Below are 16833 nucleotides of genomic sequence, written 5' to 3' on the forward strand. Positions count from 1 at the left end.
AAATATAACATAGCCACTTCGATTCATCAATTTCCGAACGAATAACCAGTCTTCCGGCGACTAATTGTACAGCAACGACATCACGACCAATCGTCATTAAGCAACAAAGGCTTATAATTTTCCCGCGGTATTCCTATTTTTACATTTTCTCTTAATAGCATCAATTAATTTTGTCATTACATCGATGTCGATGGAGCGTTCTCTTACGAATTGCAATCTGTATATATACTCGTTCCACGAGTTGGAGAACTCAGTATCATCGATAACATCGTGACATACAACTCTTTCAGCATGAAGATCACCTACATGGTAATAAGCATTTTAAGCCTTGAAATCTTTTTCTTAGTCGCTGTTATCGAGGCAGTGATATTAAGAAAACGAAGAAAATTTTTCAGATCGTTGTTGCATTCGCTTTGGTCAGTATCGCGGAGCCAAAATTGCCACCAAAAAGAAAGGAAAGAAGCGTAACTATATTAGGACCATCTGGTTATGACTTTCTTGGAATCGAGCCAATCTTTTCTACCGATTCATGGCCTCCAACTAGTTTTGGACCAACTCCCTGGAATGCTGTAAAGGTTCCAGATATTCCCTTACGGCAAGTTCAGGTCCAAGCAACGCATGACGTCGCTCTTCAGGTATGGCAGACTAATTTGCATCCCTTTTAATTAAGAAAGTCCGCACTTTGCTTCACACCGTGGTTTCTCGTTAATCTCAGACGTTAAGGGAACCACCTAGTGGCACACCCAGCGTTGCATATCCTCCGGATGTGCTGAAAGCTATTCAACAGGCGAAGGAAGCAAATCAAAATGTAAATCGGGCGCAGCATAAGGTAGCAGAAGCTAAACAAGCTGCCATTGTTCAGCAGAAGGTTGCTCTGGCTAAGGAAGCTGCGGCAAGGGAAGCTATGGCGAGGTAAATGCATGCATTTCACGAGATATTTTCCAAAGAGCGAAATTAATTAGTTTAATACGTTCGTCGACTATTTACATGTACAGATCGCAAGAAATTTCGTCTGCTGCCGAAGCTGAAGCTAAATCGAGCGCAAAACAGTTAGTAGCTTTGCAACAAAGATTGGCGTCATTGAAGGATGCGGTTGCAGCTGCACAGCGGGTTGCCGCAGCAAGGGAAGCAGCTGCGGCTGCTGCCATTCAGAGAAACGCTGCTGCGACGGCTGCTGAGTTACAGAAACAGGACGTTGACAAACAGATCAGTCAAAGCGAGCAGGAAGCGAAGGTGACAAATCGTCAATTAGTTTACACGAGTTTGAACGGAGGCAGTTGGTGTATCGAACTGTTGTTAATTTACAGGAGAAAGATATAATCGCTGCCAAGGAGGAAGCTGTTGCAAATGCTGTACGACTCGCGTCATTAGGAAAATCGACGCATCATCCTTGGGGTCGTTAAACGCTTTCCACGTGAAATAACCACGAATGTTTTTCTTCTATTCTCTGTTATAGTTACGGTGGTGGTTTATCTGATTTCTTATTCTCGTTACAAATAAAGTTTGTTTTCTGCAAAACTTATCGATTACTTCAATCGGCATATTGTGAATAGAAAGTGCGACGTGTGCTTTCACCGACAAATATATTGTACCATAAGTCTCCGAGAATATATGCGGCTATATGTATTATCATTATTATTGGGCATTACGTTTAATCGCTCTGAGCGGAAAGAAGCTATCTCTTCTTATGCCATCGAACGAACGTTTTAGCGTCACATCGGTAAAACATTATCTAACAACGCGTGATCGTGACGCACTCATCGGTCGATCATCGTGGTAACTGGATCGTTAAAAATAATCATGCTGGAACAATGTTGCTTCCTTTCTCGAGAAACTCTGGCGTTAAACAAGGTGGTCAGGATCCTTTGAAAATTGCCATTTCCTGATCCGGCGTAAGACAATAGTGTAGCAGTTTACCGCGTGTTCGTGGGAAGTGGTAGTGAAAGTGACGGTGGGCAGGGTGATTCGTTCCGCAGGAAGACGGTATCGATAGTCAAAGAATGCAATATCTAGTTACGTGCAACACAACGCCCAGCAGCCACAGCAGGAGAACGACCGAGTTAGATAAACTCTCTGCGTCGAATCTACCAGCGTATCCCTACCGGAATCCTTTCACTCACCTCTCTTTCTTGACCATCCGTAATACTCCCTTTCTCCCCGTTACGGTCTCCGCGATCCTGTCGAGCTGCTCTGCTTCTACGAATCAGGAGTAATTACGTGGGAAGAAAGTCGTTCGATCAAAGTCACTCTTTCTTTGCCCGATGTCTTCTATACTCGTTCTGTGACCATTCACCTCGATAATGGCCCTTTCTGTCAGCGCCATAGAAAGGAAACGAAAGGAATCCACCGATGTATCCTTGTAATCATCGTTTAGTTTGGCGAACCTAATGGCAATTTGGATTCGTTTCGATGTTTTCATAGAAAAGGGTCTTAAAAGTTATACCCTTTCGTTCTCGAGATTTAAGTTTCTAGATGTGTCGCGCAAGCGATAAAAGGTATTAGCGCTTATCAACGGTTCTATAGTTATCCAAGACTTACCCTGCCTTGTCTGAACAATGGCGATAGTCACCTTGTATAACTTCGGGTTGATACAACTATTATAACGAACAAACACGCCTCCTTTCACGTCGAACTGTCCAACACTTTCATCTATACCGCTTTTTCGGATTTACTCGCTTTTTGCCTTTTACCTCACCCAGTTTTATTTGCTTTGCTTTCTTATTGCGTGAAAGATCGCCTTACTGCCAGTGAAACTAGCCGTAACTCGATTTTTGTAACAATCGGTGTCATGAAAGCGTTCCATTCTATATTCGTTTGAAAAAGTTAAAGTCGTTAATTGCCAACAAATAGCTGCGAATTATTAACTTGTCTAGCGAATCGCGGTTGTCCTATTTTGCACACGTTGCGATATTGCAATAATAACATCGATGCGAGATACAGCACAATTTCCGTAGCGCTCGATTTAATTTCTTTGGAACGACATGGTTGACTTTCATGCGAGAATTTCACGCTGGTGACATCGCAAAATAAGGCAAAACGGAAGAAAGAGAGTAGGAAAAGAAATCGATTTCAACGCTGGATCGGTGGAGAGGATCACGGACGGTCCGCATAGGCGTTCACCACGCTCACCGCGTTCTACGTTACTTGGAAAATCTGACGGTGCATTTCGTCGAAGTACTCTGAACGAAGTAGATACAACGGTGTTTTGTCGAGAGAAAGCTTGTCCAAAAGCTATACGAGCTGAGAAATCTTAGTCTCGATGGACCGCGTCCACTAATTATACTTATACTATGTATATAGGTATGGCACAGACGAATCGATATTTCCGTAATTAAGAATGAAATTAAATTACGCACGTAGCGGTGAAAGCTCGCTTGAATGAATCAAAGATCTATTACAAAGATTACAGTCTAAACTTCTAATTTCTTCCGATCGTGATCGCTTACCTTTTGGAATCTTTGATTCCGCCACGGTGACGCAAAAAATTAATTCTCGCTTGGATGCAACGGCGTCTAGTTTCAATGCAAACTGATATGGATGTAAGTATTTCCTACAGTTTAGCGTAGTCTGGGATATAAATGCGAGCATGCAAGTCCGGTTTTCAAGAGAGAAAGATTATCCACGCGTCTGGGAAAGGGAGAGGGAGAAAGCGTATAAAAAGGATTGGTCCATCGTCAAGCACTCGCAGTATACGTATTCGTTTCTTCATCTACTGTCCCATTAGTAATCGAAAAATGATTTCTTGGTCTTTTGTAAGTATCCGAAAAAAAAAAAGAAAGAAAAGAGGATGGATACGATCGATCTGATGGACACACACGTAGGCACGCGAACGAGAGGATCTCGAATCTCGGGGGAAACAGTGAATCGTGACCGAATGTTACACATCCTTTGCAAGTTCCGCTCATAGCGCAAACAATGCCGGTGAAAAGTGAATATTGGTATTTGCATACTTTCTTCTATACGCACTTACGTATTTGCGATGGCGATGGCTCGTAAAGCCGGTAACATCGTGGCCCCTATTCATCCCGCGCTTTATATTCATACCTCGAAACGGAGTTACGATCGCACTCTGTGGATATATCATTGCGAATATGTGATTTACTAGCACCAGTTGACCGAGTTTAGAAAGTGCCAGCTGCGAACAACAGAACTTCGAACACGACGCGACTGATTTCTCTCGTCTGTACCCTACTTGTCCGTGCTCATACTTGATCGACAAAAAGACTAGAAGCCCGATATCGTTCTCGTGGACCTTGAATCTAACTATCGATTGTTTCAGGTATGGGTAACAATCATATTCGCGAAATACGTAATGGCTAGCATCGAAGGTAGTCCCGGAGGTTGGCAGGGGTAAGAGATTATTTAGGTCTGTTTTCCATATATCTCGTAAATCGAAGCATTCGCCTAAATCGGATCGTTTGTAATTAATAGAATATCAGCAGGCAACGATTATGGATCAGGACACGGCTTAGAATTAGGTGGCCTGTCCAGTTACGGTTCCTATGGCGGTGGTGGACTGGATCATGGATTGCACGGAGGACAAGTTCATTACGCTGAAGCTGTACCGGTGAGCGAGCACGTGGAAATTACCAGGCCCGTGCCAGTACCTGTCGTCAAAAACGTTGGTAAGTTTGCCTCATCGATTAAAATGTTGACGTTAATTGCCATCGTGAAACTAGATAAGCGTTAAACTACAATCTTAAATTTACGAAGTGTTCGATCAGCCTTATACTCTCGACTAAAATTCACAATTTGATCAAACTCTCATCCTCGATTATACGTATATATAATATACGATAGTTAACGCAAACCAAATGAACATCCTGAAATCTAATTCATCGTCGCAAAATTTCTTCGAATAATTGCTTAATTAAAAAACTTTTTACACTACTACAGGAGTACCGGTTGCTCAACCAGTGGCCATAGGAGTTCCACATCCAGTCGCCGTAGGAGTACCACAGCCCTATCCAGTTCACGTACCGGTTGCAAAGCCAGTTGCAATTCCCGTGGTGAAGACCGTGGCCGTTCCAGTCGAGAAGAAGGTTCCATTTCCCGTGGAAAAGGTGATACCGGTCCCAGTAGAGAAACACGTGCCTGTACCGGTGGAGAAACACATACCAGTGCCGGTGGAAAAACCATACCCCATTCACGTGCCGGTTTACAAACACGTATTCCACAGGGTGAAGTCTCATGGTCACGGATGGAGTCATTAAACGTTACAACATGATACTCTGAAGATATATGCAGATTTACACATATGGCCGTAACAGCAAGCGAGCGTAACTTCTGCGTGTGTATCAGCTAGTCTATACGGCAGAAGATTGCGATTCTCTTCCTCGAATGATCACAAAGAAGGCTCTTCGTCTTCGATCGGGCACACATTGTTGTATAGATCGAAGAAATCAACGAGCCATCTATCCAGGAGTCTAAAACGTCTCCAATGCTGTTTGTATTTATGGTTGTTTGTTTTGTTGCTGTGTTATCAAATAAAAAATTAATTTTTAATTGAACCCAGCCTCTGTTTGTCCTCTACTCGCTGTAAATTAACGTTATTTGATCGATTACGTGCGTACGTTGGCAGATCTCTTTCGCCATCCATCAGAATTAAAAATAATAGATAGTTAGCCGTTATTTCCAACACGTGGAAAACTCCATTTATTACCTTCTCTCGACTAATTCTATTATTAACGAGCTTAGCTAACGGTAGGTCGCAATCGTTGCAGGATAGTTACAGTGTAGTCGCAGACAGCTATTTTAATATGAGCGCACGTGTTCCCTGATCCGTCGGAATAATTACTCGTAATCTGACAAGTAATCAGATGTTATCAATAGGCTGGGCAAATTATACCTTTCCCATTAATTTGGATAGATCGCGAAATTTCGGCACTTTTCATATAACGCATGGTCGCTTCGTTAAATCACGTTGATATACAGGAGAAACATGATAAGAACTGAAGTCACGAATTCCGTTATATCTCACCCGCCCTCTAATTATTATTATAATTTTATGGATAACAACGGACAGATAGCACAGTTCGTGTCTAGATGATCTCAAGACGGTTCGTTATGCTCTCTCCACAAGCTCGGATAAATTCAAAGCTACGTGAGCTGGACACGTGTATCAGATATCGTTGTACGCGATCATCGTCAATTTGTCACATAGCATGAGCATTTTCTATATCATTGCAGACACATAACTGACGCGAAAGTTTCTAACAACGATGTTCTGGCTTTATTAGCGAAATAGTTTTAGCTTGTCGAATTAATGCGAAGCAAATAACATGGTAATCGGAAATCGATCTATACATTAGAGGCTCTTAATGCTTTTTTGCGCATATGTTATAAAACCACCTATTTCCACATTTTACATCTTTTATTTATATTTTCCAGATTGTTTGTTTACGTTTTATTTGTTCGTTTAGAGCCCCTTCTCTTCGGATTGGATGTATTCGCGTACAATAAAGCGAACAATTGCCTACGTCGCGAGGAATATCGTGCGATGCACACAGGACGCGTTAAGTATTAGAAATCCTCGCGGGCGCGTGGGAATCACGATACGCTAAACCGTATTTTCTACGAAACTTTAAAGGAAAAGAGTCGTAATTACTTAATAAGAAAATCGTTCGATCTCGTTAATTACGTTGAATTCAGAAAAAATTGAGAGAACGATAAAGAAAAGAAGCATTGTGTTCAAAGTGTCCAAGCCATATCGGCAATGTGCATTCACGAGTCTAAATAGTTCCGTTACTTTTGAATATGTATCGACTTAACGGTGGGAGCACCGGTCAGTGACAGTCGATGAAAATTGTGAATGTACGCGAGCACTCGCCTATGAATAGAGCAGAAAATGTCTAATTCACACGGTGCTGGCGGAATCACAAAAATGGCCAATACTTACGACGCGTTCGCCGCACCGATACCTGAGAAATAGCGATTTATTATAGCGAGCAGGACTAAACTACATCGTCGACAGTGAAAGGCCCAGTGGTATATTAAGACGAGCAATGAGCAAAGATGTATCAGTCGCCGAAGAAACTTCTACAACTAGCAGTCAGGTGTATACTTGCATGCGCCTAAACATGAACAAAATCGTGAGTAAAGAATTCGGAAAATTCCTGTATCCACGCGACTCGTACATTTACGAATCGAACAACAAAGTTTCTTAACAATTAATCGATTAAAGAAATTGCTCGTACTTTTCCAATGTATTTTTTCACCGTCACTCGCTAATAATCTGAAAAAGCGTTCGCCTTTTCATTTCTCACTTTCCGTATTTCTTCCGACTCCTTGTCACGGTGACATTAATTAATAATAAAAGGGCGAGCAATTCAAACATCGTTTATCAATAATTTTCCACGCCACATAAAGACGTTTCATTTGGCAACCAGTAATCACAATTCTATTATTTAAGGAAAGATCATCGCGTTCAATATTGCCACTATATTTACTCGCAAAGAAACGATACATTTTCTTTCAAAGCACATTCTATTTCAGTCAGTCGACATTCAAACGTACATTCGCTAACGTGAACTTTACCTTCAACGTAGGTGCTACTTTCCCTGGTGTCCTTGGCCGCGAGCGTGCCGGTGATCGTGCAACAGAATCAAAATGAATTTCAGCCTCAATTACACGGAGGTTTTCAGCCGCTAGAAAGGTCTGATCAGGAAGGTCTCGGCACTTCCTCAAGTGGAAGTTACGGCAGTGATTATGGCGGTAGCTACGGTGGCGGTAGCTACGGTGGCGGTGACTACAGTGGTGGTAGCTATAGTGGCGGTAGCTATAGTGGAGGAGAATACGGTGGTAGTTACGGCGGTGGCTTTGGCGGTGGTGACTTTGGCGGCGGTCACGGTGGAGGCCTCGAGGGATCTTCCGGCGGACATTTGGAGTCTGGCGGTGACCACTTGGGCTCCGACTACTCCTCTCTAGGAGGTGGATACGAAGGTGGAGACGATGGTGGAGTTTCCCTTGACGGAGGTCACAGTGTAGTGCAAAGTGTTCCCGTGTCCGAGCATGTTGAGGTAACGAAACCCGTACCGGTCAAGGTGGTTAAACACATCGGTAAGTTATAATTACGATTCTTTGTAAAAACTTTTCCTAACAACATCACTACCTGTAATATATTTCACAAATACTTTGCTTTCAGGGGTACCGGTTCCTCAGATCTTGAAGATAGGCGTACCCCACCCAGTACCAGTCGGTGTTCCTCAACAGTACCCGGTAGCTCATCCAGTTCCAAAATTGGTTCCTGTACAAGTGATAAAGACCGTCGCGGTGCCAGTGGAGAAGAAGGTTCCATTCCCGGTTGAGAAGCATATTCCAGTACCAGTAGAAAAGCCCATTCCTATTACGATCGAGAAGCACGTGCCAGTGCCAGTCATCAAACCATATCCCATAAAAATACCCGTGTACAAAACGATCTACCATCACGCGAAGAAGCACTAAACTTTAGCGACTCGTTACAGAACGATCCATCCGACTGATATTAAAACGACTGCACACACGTTCATCGCTTTTGCTCACGGTTCGGTTCCAGATCGAACAACCATGATGGAATCGCGGTGAATTTGATTGTTGAGGCTGGCTAGATTTATGGCCGACTAAATTTTGTTTTTATCCTGTATATACACGAAACAATGTTATCGCTGTTTATTTTTTTTTTAATTTTATAAATGTTACTGTTTTTGTTTTTCAATAAAAACGTTGAAAATAATATGCACAGCTTCTGTTTTTCGAGCGAGAAATTTAATCTCCGACAACTTTGAAACAATTTCCTCATTGTCTGTACTGTCGTACGTCAAACGTGATTAATGTTTCCTCGGATCGATGTTTAATTGCAAAGATGAGATTGATATATCGAGCGAGTGCTACTTATGGTTAGCCGTAGCTTTACATTGCGAACGAGCTTCTCTGTTTCAAAAAAATATGAACACATACTTTTCGAGAGAAATCGAATAAGCAAATCGAGGCAACTTTCCACGTAGGATTAGACGGAATGAATTTTTACATAGTAGATAGATGCGGTCATTGTACTTTAACGCACTCAAGATCATAATCAAAACTTTCACTAGTATTTTCGATGCATCAGCTACAGATTCTATGGAAAGTGAATGTACATGTATATCCACCAGTTCAGGATGGAAAAGAGCACTTGATCAGCAAATGAACCACAAAGACAGAGGAAGTCCAGCAAGGTTACAAATGAGTGGTCTTTACCTGGTTATTACTTTATACCTGATTAAACGAAATTTAGAGGAAGTAGCATGGTCATGGCTTTCCTCTGTACTTAAGACAATCAATAGGTAATCATAAAATTAAACAAGCGATATCACGTCTGTGTATTAATAGCTAGCATAATGAAAAAGACATTTCTAAATAAATTGGGATTAATCTTTCCATTCATAAACCTATAAATAATTACGTGATTTTGTAATATTCCACAAACTGTCGTTGGATTCAAAGAAATACATAATATGGTAATAATGGCTACTTAACAAATAGTGGAGTAGCGAAGATATGGGGATGAATTTTGTTTATTCAAAATAAGATGTTTAATTTTTCATGCTTGATTTTGATAGAATGGCGAATCCTCAAGATAAAAGTGCTGCGGTACGTTTATCCCGAAACCTACCATTTCTGAGATATTTGACTTTGTTCATCCTATTACTTTCGTTATTCAAAGTGTCGACCATGTGCAACGGATTATTGCTGTATGTGTTACGATAGACTGGAACGATAAAAGAAGTAAGGAGTGCAACGATTCAAAGATTACAACGTTGTGTCGATGCACATGGTTGACACTTGGAACAATTTACATAACGAGAATAATAGAACGAGCAAGGTCGAATATCTCAGAAACGATAAATATTGGAACAAATGTATGCAAATACTTTTACACTCGAAATTCGCTATTCTTTCGAAAAAAAGCATAAAAAGTTGGTCATCCCATCGAAAAAAGAAAAAATTTGTCTGTCCCCACTACGCATCCACCTGTCAAAAAATCATTGCCATATCATGTATTTCTTTAAATCCTACAACTTTCGTTGCTAACATTTTCCCGTATTGTTGGAAATAACGAAGATGTTCAGATATTTTATAGTTCGTCGATACACTGTACAATGTACGTACAATATCGAAATATAAGATGTAAGTATACGTATCCTTATCGATCTTTTATCATTCGTGTATACGCATCTCAGTGCCATCTAATGTTCATTTTCCTCATCCTGGCTTTACATTTTACTCTTATGATTATTATCTGAAACATTTTAGCATCCCTCAGCATATTTCAAGTATAATTAATGTATCAGGCGACTAATCGCTATCAGGAAGTAGGAAGCAGGAAGTATTCCGTGATTGCATATACGTTTGACCGTGGTGTTTTGATTTCAAGCGCATTCAAATGAGTGGTAGAAAGATATGCAATTAAGTCAGTTAATGAGACCAAGGAATTGCATCGAAATAAAGCAGCGCGTTGTCCGGGTTAGAATAGAATGGAAATCCTGTATTACGTAACCGTTTCATCAAGCATATACGGTATTTGCAGGAATAGAGAAATGTAACCCGATAGTGAAGGTGTCGAATAGGATTTCGCGTGATAGTGGGGTTGCTTGTCCCTTGTAGAACAGTATATAAAGTGTCTACGCTAAGAATTTCTCTCGAGTTGGTCTTTTATTCGACACGTACTCGTATACACCGAACAAGGGGACATGGAAAAAATCGTACGTCAATTTAATGTGACATCTATATAGATACTTATGCTAGTAATCAATAACGAAAGTGTCATGTGGTTCATACGTAATTGAATCGACAATGTTCTTCTGTGCTTGTAGACTCGTTCAAGATTTATCTTTTACAGATTGTAATTTTAACGATCGTTTCCTCCTCCTGCGCTGGGGAATTAGGATTTGGCGATCATGGATTAAGTTTGGGGGAAATTGCCGTGGGCCACGGCGAAGAAGAAATTGGTTTAGATTTAGGTGAATTAGGTTTGGTCAACATATCAATATTATTCGTAAACGTTATAAATATTATTACTAGTAAAAGGGCTACGCTTGAACACCGTATAAACGACGAAACCATGTTTTATTTTATGTCAGGTGGTTCAGAGCACGAGATCGGTCTAGGAGGTCACGGAGAAGGTGGACACTTCATACCCTCTGTGAAAACAATTGGTATGTGAATTAGTATCAATTAAACATAGAAACTCACATCACATTTTGTTTAATTGCAATAGGAATACCAGTCCCTAAGAAGGTTCCTCTGCTGATACCTCAACTGCAGGTTCAACATATTCCACAGAGTTATCCAGTTCCAGTGTTCGTACAGAAACCTGTTCCATATCCGGTAAATACTCTCGATTAAAATTTCATCATTCCTTGAAGTGTTTTTTAAATATTTAACCTGTCAAAATATTATTCGTTTATTTTAGGTGGAGAAGCAAGTATTTTCGAAGGTGGAGAAGAAAGTACCCACGCCCGTCGAAAAAATCATTCCAGTGAAAATTGAGAAGCCCGTTCCATTCACTATAGTGAAACATATTCCTGTTCCAGTGGCGAAGCCTATTCCAATTAAGATTCCAATTTACAAAACAGTAGTGCACAGCTCCAAGAGCCATTAAGTCAGTGAAATTGGCGTTGTTGATTGTTCTTGTTTTAATCGTTGCGGCAGAAGTGCGTCGTTGAAATTACAGTTTCTACGTGTTTTATATTTATATTGTTTTGTTATACATGGTACTTAATAGTTTCGTGCGTTAAAATTATTTATTAATAAATGTAATTATATTAATTACAAATGCATCGTCCACACTTATTTACACCTGTTAAACAGTAAAGTTAGTTCTCGCTTTTTCAATTATTATTTACATTGTTCAATTTATTTATTAGCTAAGCTATTTTATTTTATTTTTTAATGTTGTCAATTAAATTGTATAAGAATCATATTGAATCGTCTAGGCTGTTCTTTTCGTCTATAAGAACAGATACAGAAAGATTTACGTGATATTACGTTAACGGAATGTTACAATTATTGGTCTGCATTTCACAATGGAGATGGAAGGCACGGAGGAGAAAGGAGAATGTGGTACGTCCGAGGCATTCGTAGCGAAAGCCATCATAATAATCGTCTTCCTCTGTCATTGACCTTCGTAAATTCGACTGCGGCGGCACAGAAAGAATTCGCGAAAAGGAAATGTACGAAATTCTTAGATGTCAGATGATGAAGTTTTACCGAAAAATAAGAAAGCAAATTCAAAGAATACTTTCACTCTCCTTGCGGAATAACGCGAAGTCGACATTAAGAGGAAGATAATAACTCATAATGATCTAACCGTCGGAGTACTTGTAACGAACGAGCGCATCGTCCCTCTATCTGACAAAGGTGCATTAGCATAGTAACGTGGTCACGATAAAAAGAGCTGAAAAAGAATGTTGGAAGAAAAACCGCGATGCGGAAGAAAACTAAGGCGAAAGTAAAGCATAAAATGATCTACCGTTCTGTTGATCTTGGCAATCAGGAGATTGTAAAAGAAGGGAGAACAGCTGCTAAAATACATCGTGTAGGTATGAGAAACTGTACTGTAGGAGATTATTGACCTCCTCCGTAGAAACTCGTTAATATACCCTGGCTGACATTTCCATTTTTACGAATATTCAAGTTGGATTTCATTTGTACGATGCAACAGAAGAGGCGGGGGAATGACATAAAAAGATTATTCAGAAGAAAGTTTAATATCCGGGAAAGAAAAAAGAATTCGTTAATAATTCCTCGATGTCGAGACAATTTGAAGATTTAAATTTTATATTTTTATATATATACTTATACTTTGCTGTTCTTTATACATCTAAGCACGATGCTACTTTATTATGATTCTCATTGCTCGTTTGTAACAATCGATTAAATTACTCTGAAAAAATATTCGGAAACGGTAGACTTAATTAGCCGCATAGAAGTATAGAAAAAAGTGCAGGACTTCCTCTCACGATTCCTTTCGCGTACACCTCTCTCAACCATCTCTTCCGGTAGTCGATAACGAGCATAATTCATTGTAGCTATTTGACGTGTTAGAAGCAAGATTAAAAGAAACAGTGAAAGAAATGGTTGTTACAGGAAAAAGTTCTTCGGTAAAAGTAAAATGTGATCTATGCGTAACGGTTTTTAAGAAGCATAGACACGCTTCTATTGTACATCAAACGTTCTATTGTCCTTCAAATTTCTAATCAAAGAGAAATCGCTGTCTTGTCTTATGTAACGAACGTCGATCACGTCTGTTAAACGAACGCTTTTTGGTTGGAACAATGTCTTAAATCCAAAGGAAAAACATTGACAATGTTACTCGCTTGCGATCTGGGAAGTGATCGAACGTTTACCTTGAGCTATATACTCGTCAGTACGCGCTCCAGCGTACTTTCCATGTAAGAGGAACAGAAAGATACGAGGAAGGGTTGAACGCACAAGCTTTCCTCCTCAAGTACACCTGCTGCGTAGACTAAACGACTCTTCGACTTTTAATAGATAAATTGGAACAAAAACGGGTAGAAATGCTACTTTCGCCTCTTCGGAGAGGTTGAGTGTTCTTGAATCGTGTTTGAACTTTGAACACCGTTAGATTTCTATGGTGAACCTCGTTTCTGCGTACATGGGATCTGTTCAAGCAATCGACAGCGAAGGTTCGACATTTGATGTGACATGCATCGCGTGCCACACTCATTAATGAGATTGCGCTCCGCTTAAAACAGCATCCGTGTTCGTGATAAATAAACAAATAAATGAAACCGTTAAAAGGCTGGTCATATCGCTTTCGCTTTCGAGAAGATTTTACCTCGACTTAATTAATTTCGCCGAACAAATTTAATAAGACGGGAAGCAAATTGTAACTTCCGAGTTTAATGCGAAAGCTGTCTCTATATTTGGGGCGACGGAAATTTGCACAGAGGAAGCAGTATACACTCGTAAATCCAACCGAAATCCGAGACAAACTTTCCACCGTGAAATGACAGCGCATTGGTACACTATCTCTCATATAGAGATATCATCGTATTATATATGGCATGCATTCGTATTAAATTCATAACGTGATTGCAATTATCTCTTAATCTCTCTTATCTCTAAGAATCTGGGATTAATATACCTGTTTAATATGCACGTCGAACGATGTGATGAAGAAAAGCGAATTAAAAATGTTTTGGCATTTCTCTTGGGCGTAGCGAAAAGTATAAAACGAAGAGGGCAACAGATACACTTTCTGCTCCCGTCTCTTAATCTGCCTATCTCAACTCTGTGATAAAACAGAAATTTACTTTTACAGGAACAAAGATCGGCGTGTCCGATCGGTTTTTTCACCAAGATTCCTTTCACATAGCGAACGTGCTTGGACTTTCATTTTGTCGGTCCGAAAACTTTGATCTGCTTCGAGTGCCTTTTGCACAAGAGATCGTTCCTCACCTTCACTTCCGGCATATTTCAGAAAATTGTTGATTGACATCAAAAAAGAAATCAAATTTTGATCAACAAGGCACAGGCTAGATCGCTCCAAGAAAACGAGTATAATTTATGTCTATAAAAATTTAACGAGCTTCATCGCGACAACCATTTCAAATATTTCATCTTAAATACATAATGAACCGTTCTCTCCTCGTTGCTCATCGAACCCATTCGAATCATCTCTGGAAATTTTCTTGATCGCACCAGGCATTCGCTTCCGGTAAGTGTAGCGACCGTGTTGCGGTTGCATCGGGAGTCGGGTTTGATTTTCCGCTTCACCGATCGTTGCTCCGCAAGTCATCAGATACGATTTTTCTACATGCAGGTGCTTAATTTTTGTGTTTCTAATGCTGATTCTATTCGAATTGTTACTGCTAATAAATATAACGTGCCAAGTTCGTAAATCTTCGAGTCAGGATTATGATATTTTGTTTCATCGTTGACAATTATAACGTATAAATATTTGCTTGTAAGAAAACTACCGACACGCTTTTTTCATTCAAGCGCAATATTATCCATTAAAAAGAAAGCGTAATACCAACGATGGGATACTTTTACGCTGTGCACTTCCCGCGTCCGTAAATACACGTAATCTTAACTTCCGGTCAGTCATAGACGGAGAACGGTCAATGAGCCGCGTGAAAAATAAAACAAGAACCTTTCATACTCATTGGTGGTGTATAGAGTTGCGAAGGTTGGTCGATGGTAAGATGTAGTTTGATATATCCTGGAAAGGGTCGGAACTGTAGTGCATGAAATCAGTGAAAGGTGGTGGAATCGATGTTAGTATATAAACTCGGTATTCCATTGCCGTAGACACTCAACGTTTTGTGTTTTAACGATAAACACCTTTTCGGGAAACCTACAACTATGAACCAAATTGTAAGATTTATACAACAACTGCATAAAAACTTGAAAGATGATAGATGAATTACGTAATAGTAATTTCCTTAAATTGATCGAAAATGTAATTGTATCGCCGACAGAAAAATTAAGCCTAATTACCTGATATGTTCTTTGATTCGATTAACGGCTGAATAAGAACGGAGATTACAAGACGTAACGTATCCATACACAGAATCGATGATTATCAATCGAATGTTTGTAGATTGCTCTATTTGGTCTGGCGATGATCGCCGGGATCGTTTCTGCGGGCCACATCGAAGAAGACCATGGAAGCTCCACCTACGAGGAAAAGACGAAACCAGTAGAAATCCCAATTTACAAAAAATATGGTAAATATCTATACACATATAAAAAAAAACTAAGAATCTTTCAAGACACAATAATATTTACTCGTTGTGTAATTACAGCAATTCCAATCCCTCATCCTGTACCAGTCGAAATTCCTCAAAAGATAGAAATACCAATTCCTCAACCTCAACAAGTTCCCGTTGAAATTCCACACCCCTATCCAGTCGAAGTTGTGAAACACGTGGAAATCCCTATCGAAAAGCCAGAGCCTGTTATCGTAGAAAAACACGTAAGTAAAAGTATCTAATTATCGAACAATGGTGAAGTCACCGTTGTAAAACTTCGTATCGCAATAACTGTATCACGTGTCACTATATCATATGTAATCGTGTCCATCTAGGTACCTTTTGTGGTGGAGAAGCCGTATCCAGTGTACGTCGAAAAGAAATTTCCCATTCCAGTCGCAAAGCCGTATCCAGTTCATGTGCCAGTTTACAAGCACGTATTCCATTACACTTCAAAGGGCAAAGGATGGCACTAGACTGATTCGCTCGCTACTGAACACTTGGGAATTGTTCTTCCTGCGACTGATCGTTTTACGGGAGAGCTTCCTGTCACCTGATATCCTAAACTTATTTAATTCAACGAACATACTGTTCATCGTTTGGATTACTGTGAAACCTAATGTCAACAAAAAGAGACACGATATTCGGATCTCAACACTGATGTTAATGTTGCCAATATTTTTGTTACGAATTTTATACACTTGTTAAGTTTTCCTTTTCTACCGATTAATACGTGCTTGTTAATAAAGCCTATTTGAAAAGTACCATTTCTTTTTTGTTTAATTCCTGTCGATCGAATCGGCGTGTTAAATGTATAGCAATGAAGTTGAACTGCAGCAATGATCTCGCAGGTAGCGATCTCGGTAAAGCGATAGTTCGTTCGTCTCTTCCTGTTCGCGGCTACACAAAGAATAAAAAGGAAACACGTAACCATAAGTTTCGTTTCTTCGTCATCCGGTGTTACGAATCTACTAGAAACCAACCAGTCACCGATAGGAATTCTATGCGATCTTGATTCGCCATAATGAGCCCGACAACAGACGCGTTCCTACATCGTGGTGCAAAACCACTTTTACTTGGGATACACTTTCACTGT

The 16833-nt window shown here is 40.1% G+C and overlaps 5 protein-coding genes across 6 annotated transcripts; all 5 read left to right on the top strand.

Moving 5' to 3' along the window:
* The first annotated feature begins 155 nt into the window (after nucleotides 1–155).
* LOC126919986 (uncharacterized) lies at nucleotides 156–1706 on the top strand. Its single transcript, XM_050729770.1, has 5 exons — nucleotides 156–309; nucleotides 396–635; nucleotides 716–912; nucleotides 996–1233; nucleotides 1308–1706. The coding sequence occupies exons 1-5, from the start codon at nucleotides 292–294 to the stop codon at nucleotides 1401–1403; spliced, it is 789 nt and encodes a 262-aa protein (XP_050585727.1). The 5' UTR covers nucleotides 156–291; the 3' UTR covers nucleotides 1404–1706.
* A 1796-nt stretch (nucleotides 1707–3502) lies between these two features.
* LOC126919996 (uncharacterized) lies at nucleotides 3503–5500 on the top strand. Its single transcript, XM_050729779.1, has 4 exons — nucleotides 3503–3752; nucleotides 4280–4350; nucleotides 4432–4625; nucleotides 4897–5500. The coding sequence occupies exons 1-4, from the start codon at nucleotides 3579–3581 to the stop codon at nucleotides 5211–5213; spliced, it is 756 nt and encodes a 251-aa protein (XP_050585736.1). The 5' UTR covers nucleotides 3503–3578; the 3' UTR covers nucleotides 5214–5500.
* Nucleotides 5501–7025: 1525 nt separating this feature from the next.
* LOC126920791 (uncharacterized) lies at nucleotides 7026–8689 on the top strand. The gene is made up of 3 exons (XM_050731549.1): nucleotides 7026–7091; nucleotides 7548–8058; nucleotides 8144–8689. Exons 1-3 carry the CDS (start codon nucleotides 7068–7070, stop codon nucleotides 8440–8442), a joined length of 834 nt encoding a protein of 277 aa, XP_050587506.1. The 5' UTR covers nucleotides 7026–7067; the 3' UTR covers nucleotides 8443–8689.
* A 1713-nt stretch (nucleotides 8690–10402) lies between these two features.
* On the top strand, nucleotides 10403–12037 carry LOC126920584 (uncharacterized). Of its 2 annotated transcripts, none has more exons than XM_050731191.1 (5): nucleotides 10403–10718; nucleotides 10856–10985; nucleotides 11097–11171; nucleotides 11234–11343; nucleotides 11429–12037. In XM_050731191.1, exons 1-5 carry the CDS (start codon nucleotides 10707–10709, stop codon nucleotides 11615–11617), a joined length of 516 nt encoding a protein of 171 aa, XP_050587148.1. In that variant the 5' UTR covers nucleotides 10403–10706; the 3' UTR covers nucleotides 11618–12037. The 2 variants fall into 2 exon arrangements, with proteins under 2 accessions (XP_050587148.1, XP_050587149.1); XM_050731192.1 differs by having other exon boundaries at nucleotides 10411–10718; nucleotides 10856–10976; nucleotides 11429–12033.
* A 3212-nt stretch (nucleotides 12038–15249) lies between these two features.
* On the top strand, nucleotides 15250–16617 carry LOC126920586 (MAGE-like protein 2). Its single transcript, XM_050731193.1, has 4 exons — nucleotides 15250–15360; nucleotides 15587–15713; nucleotides 15792–15961; nucleotides 16073–16617. Exons 1-4 carry the CDS (start codon nucleotides 15349–15351, stop codon nucleotides 16211–16213), a joined length of 450 nt encoding a protein of 149 aa, XP_050587150.1. The 5' UTR covers nucleotides 15250–15348; the 3' UTR covers nucleotides 16214–16617.
* The last annotated feature ends 216 nt before the right edge of the window (nucleotides 16618–16833 follow it).

Source organism: Bombus affinis, chromosome 9 (assembly GCF_024516045.1).
Source record: "Bombus affinis isolate iyBomAffi1 chromosome 9, iyBomAffi1.2, whole genome shotgun sequence".
In the NCBI taxonomy this organism is placed as follows: Eukaryota; Metazoa; Arthropoda; class Insecta; order Hymenoptera; family Apidae; genus Bombus; species Bombus affinis.

Coding starts and splice junctions, on each gene's coding strand:
- LOC126920586 (XM_050731193.1), top strand. Junction 15,714..15,791: donor CCCAATTTACAAAAAATATG/GTAAATATCTAT, acceptor GTGTAATTACAG/CAATTCCAATCCCTCATCCT. Junction 15,962..16,072: donor CTGTTATCGTAGAAAAACAC/GTAAGTAAAAGT, acceptor GTGTCCATCTAG/GTACCTTTTGTGGTGGAGAA.
- LOC126920791 (XM_050731549.1), top strand. CDS start 7,068: ATGCGCCTAAACATGAACAAAATC. Junction 7,092..7,547: donor GCCTAAACATGAACAAAATC/GTGAGTAAAGAA, acceptor CCTTCAACGTAG/GTGCTACTTTCCCTGGTGTC. Junction 8,059..8,143: donor CAAGGTGGTTAAACACATCG/GTAAGTTATAAT, acceptor CTTTGCTTTCAG/GGGTACCGGTTCCTCAGATC.
- LOC126920584 (XM_050731191.1), top strand. Junction 11,172..11,233: donor ACCCTCTGTGAAAACAATTG/GTATGTGAATTA, acceptor TAATTGCAATAG/GAATACCAGTCCCTAAGAAG. Junction 11,344..11,428: donor AGAAACCTGTTCCATATCCG/GTAAATACTCTC, acceptor CGTTTATTTTAG/GTGGAGAAGCAAGTATTTTC.
- LOC126919996 (XM_050729779.1), top strand. CDS start 3,579: ATGCGAGCATGCAAGTCCGGTTTTCAAGAGAGAAAGATTATCCACGCG. Junction 3,753..4,279: donor AAATGATTTCTTGGTCTTTT/GTAAGTATCCGA, acceptor CGATTGTTTCAG/GTATGGGTAACAATCATATT. Junction 4,351..4,431: donor AGTCCCGGAGGTTGGCAGGG/GTAAGAGATTAT, acceptor TGTAATTAATAG/AATATCAGCAGGCAACGATT.
- LOC126919986 (XM_050729770.1), top strand. Junction 636..715: donor CGCATGACGTCGCTCTTCAG/GTATGGCAGACT, acceptor CGTTAATCTCAG/ACGTTAAGGGAACCACCTAG. Junction 913..995: donor GCAAGGGAAGCTATGGCGAG/GTAAATGCATGC, acceptor TTACATGTACAG/ATCGCAAGAAATTTCGTCTG.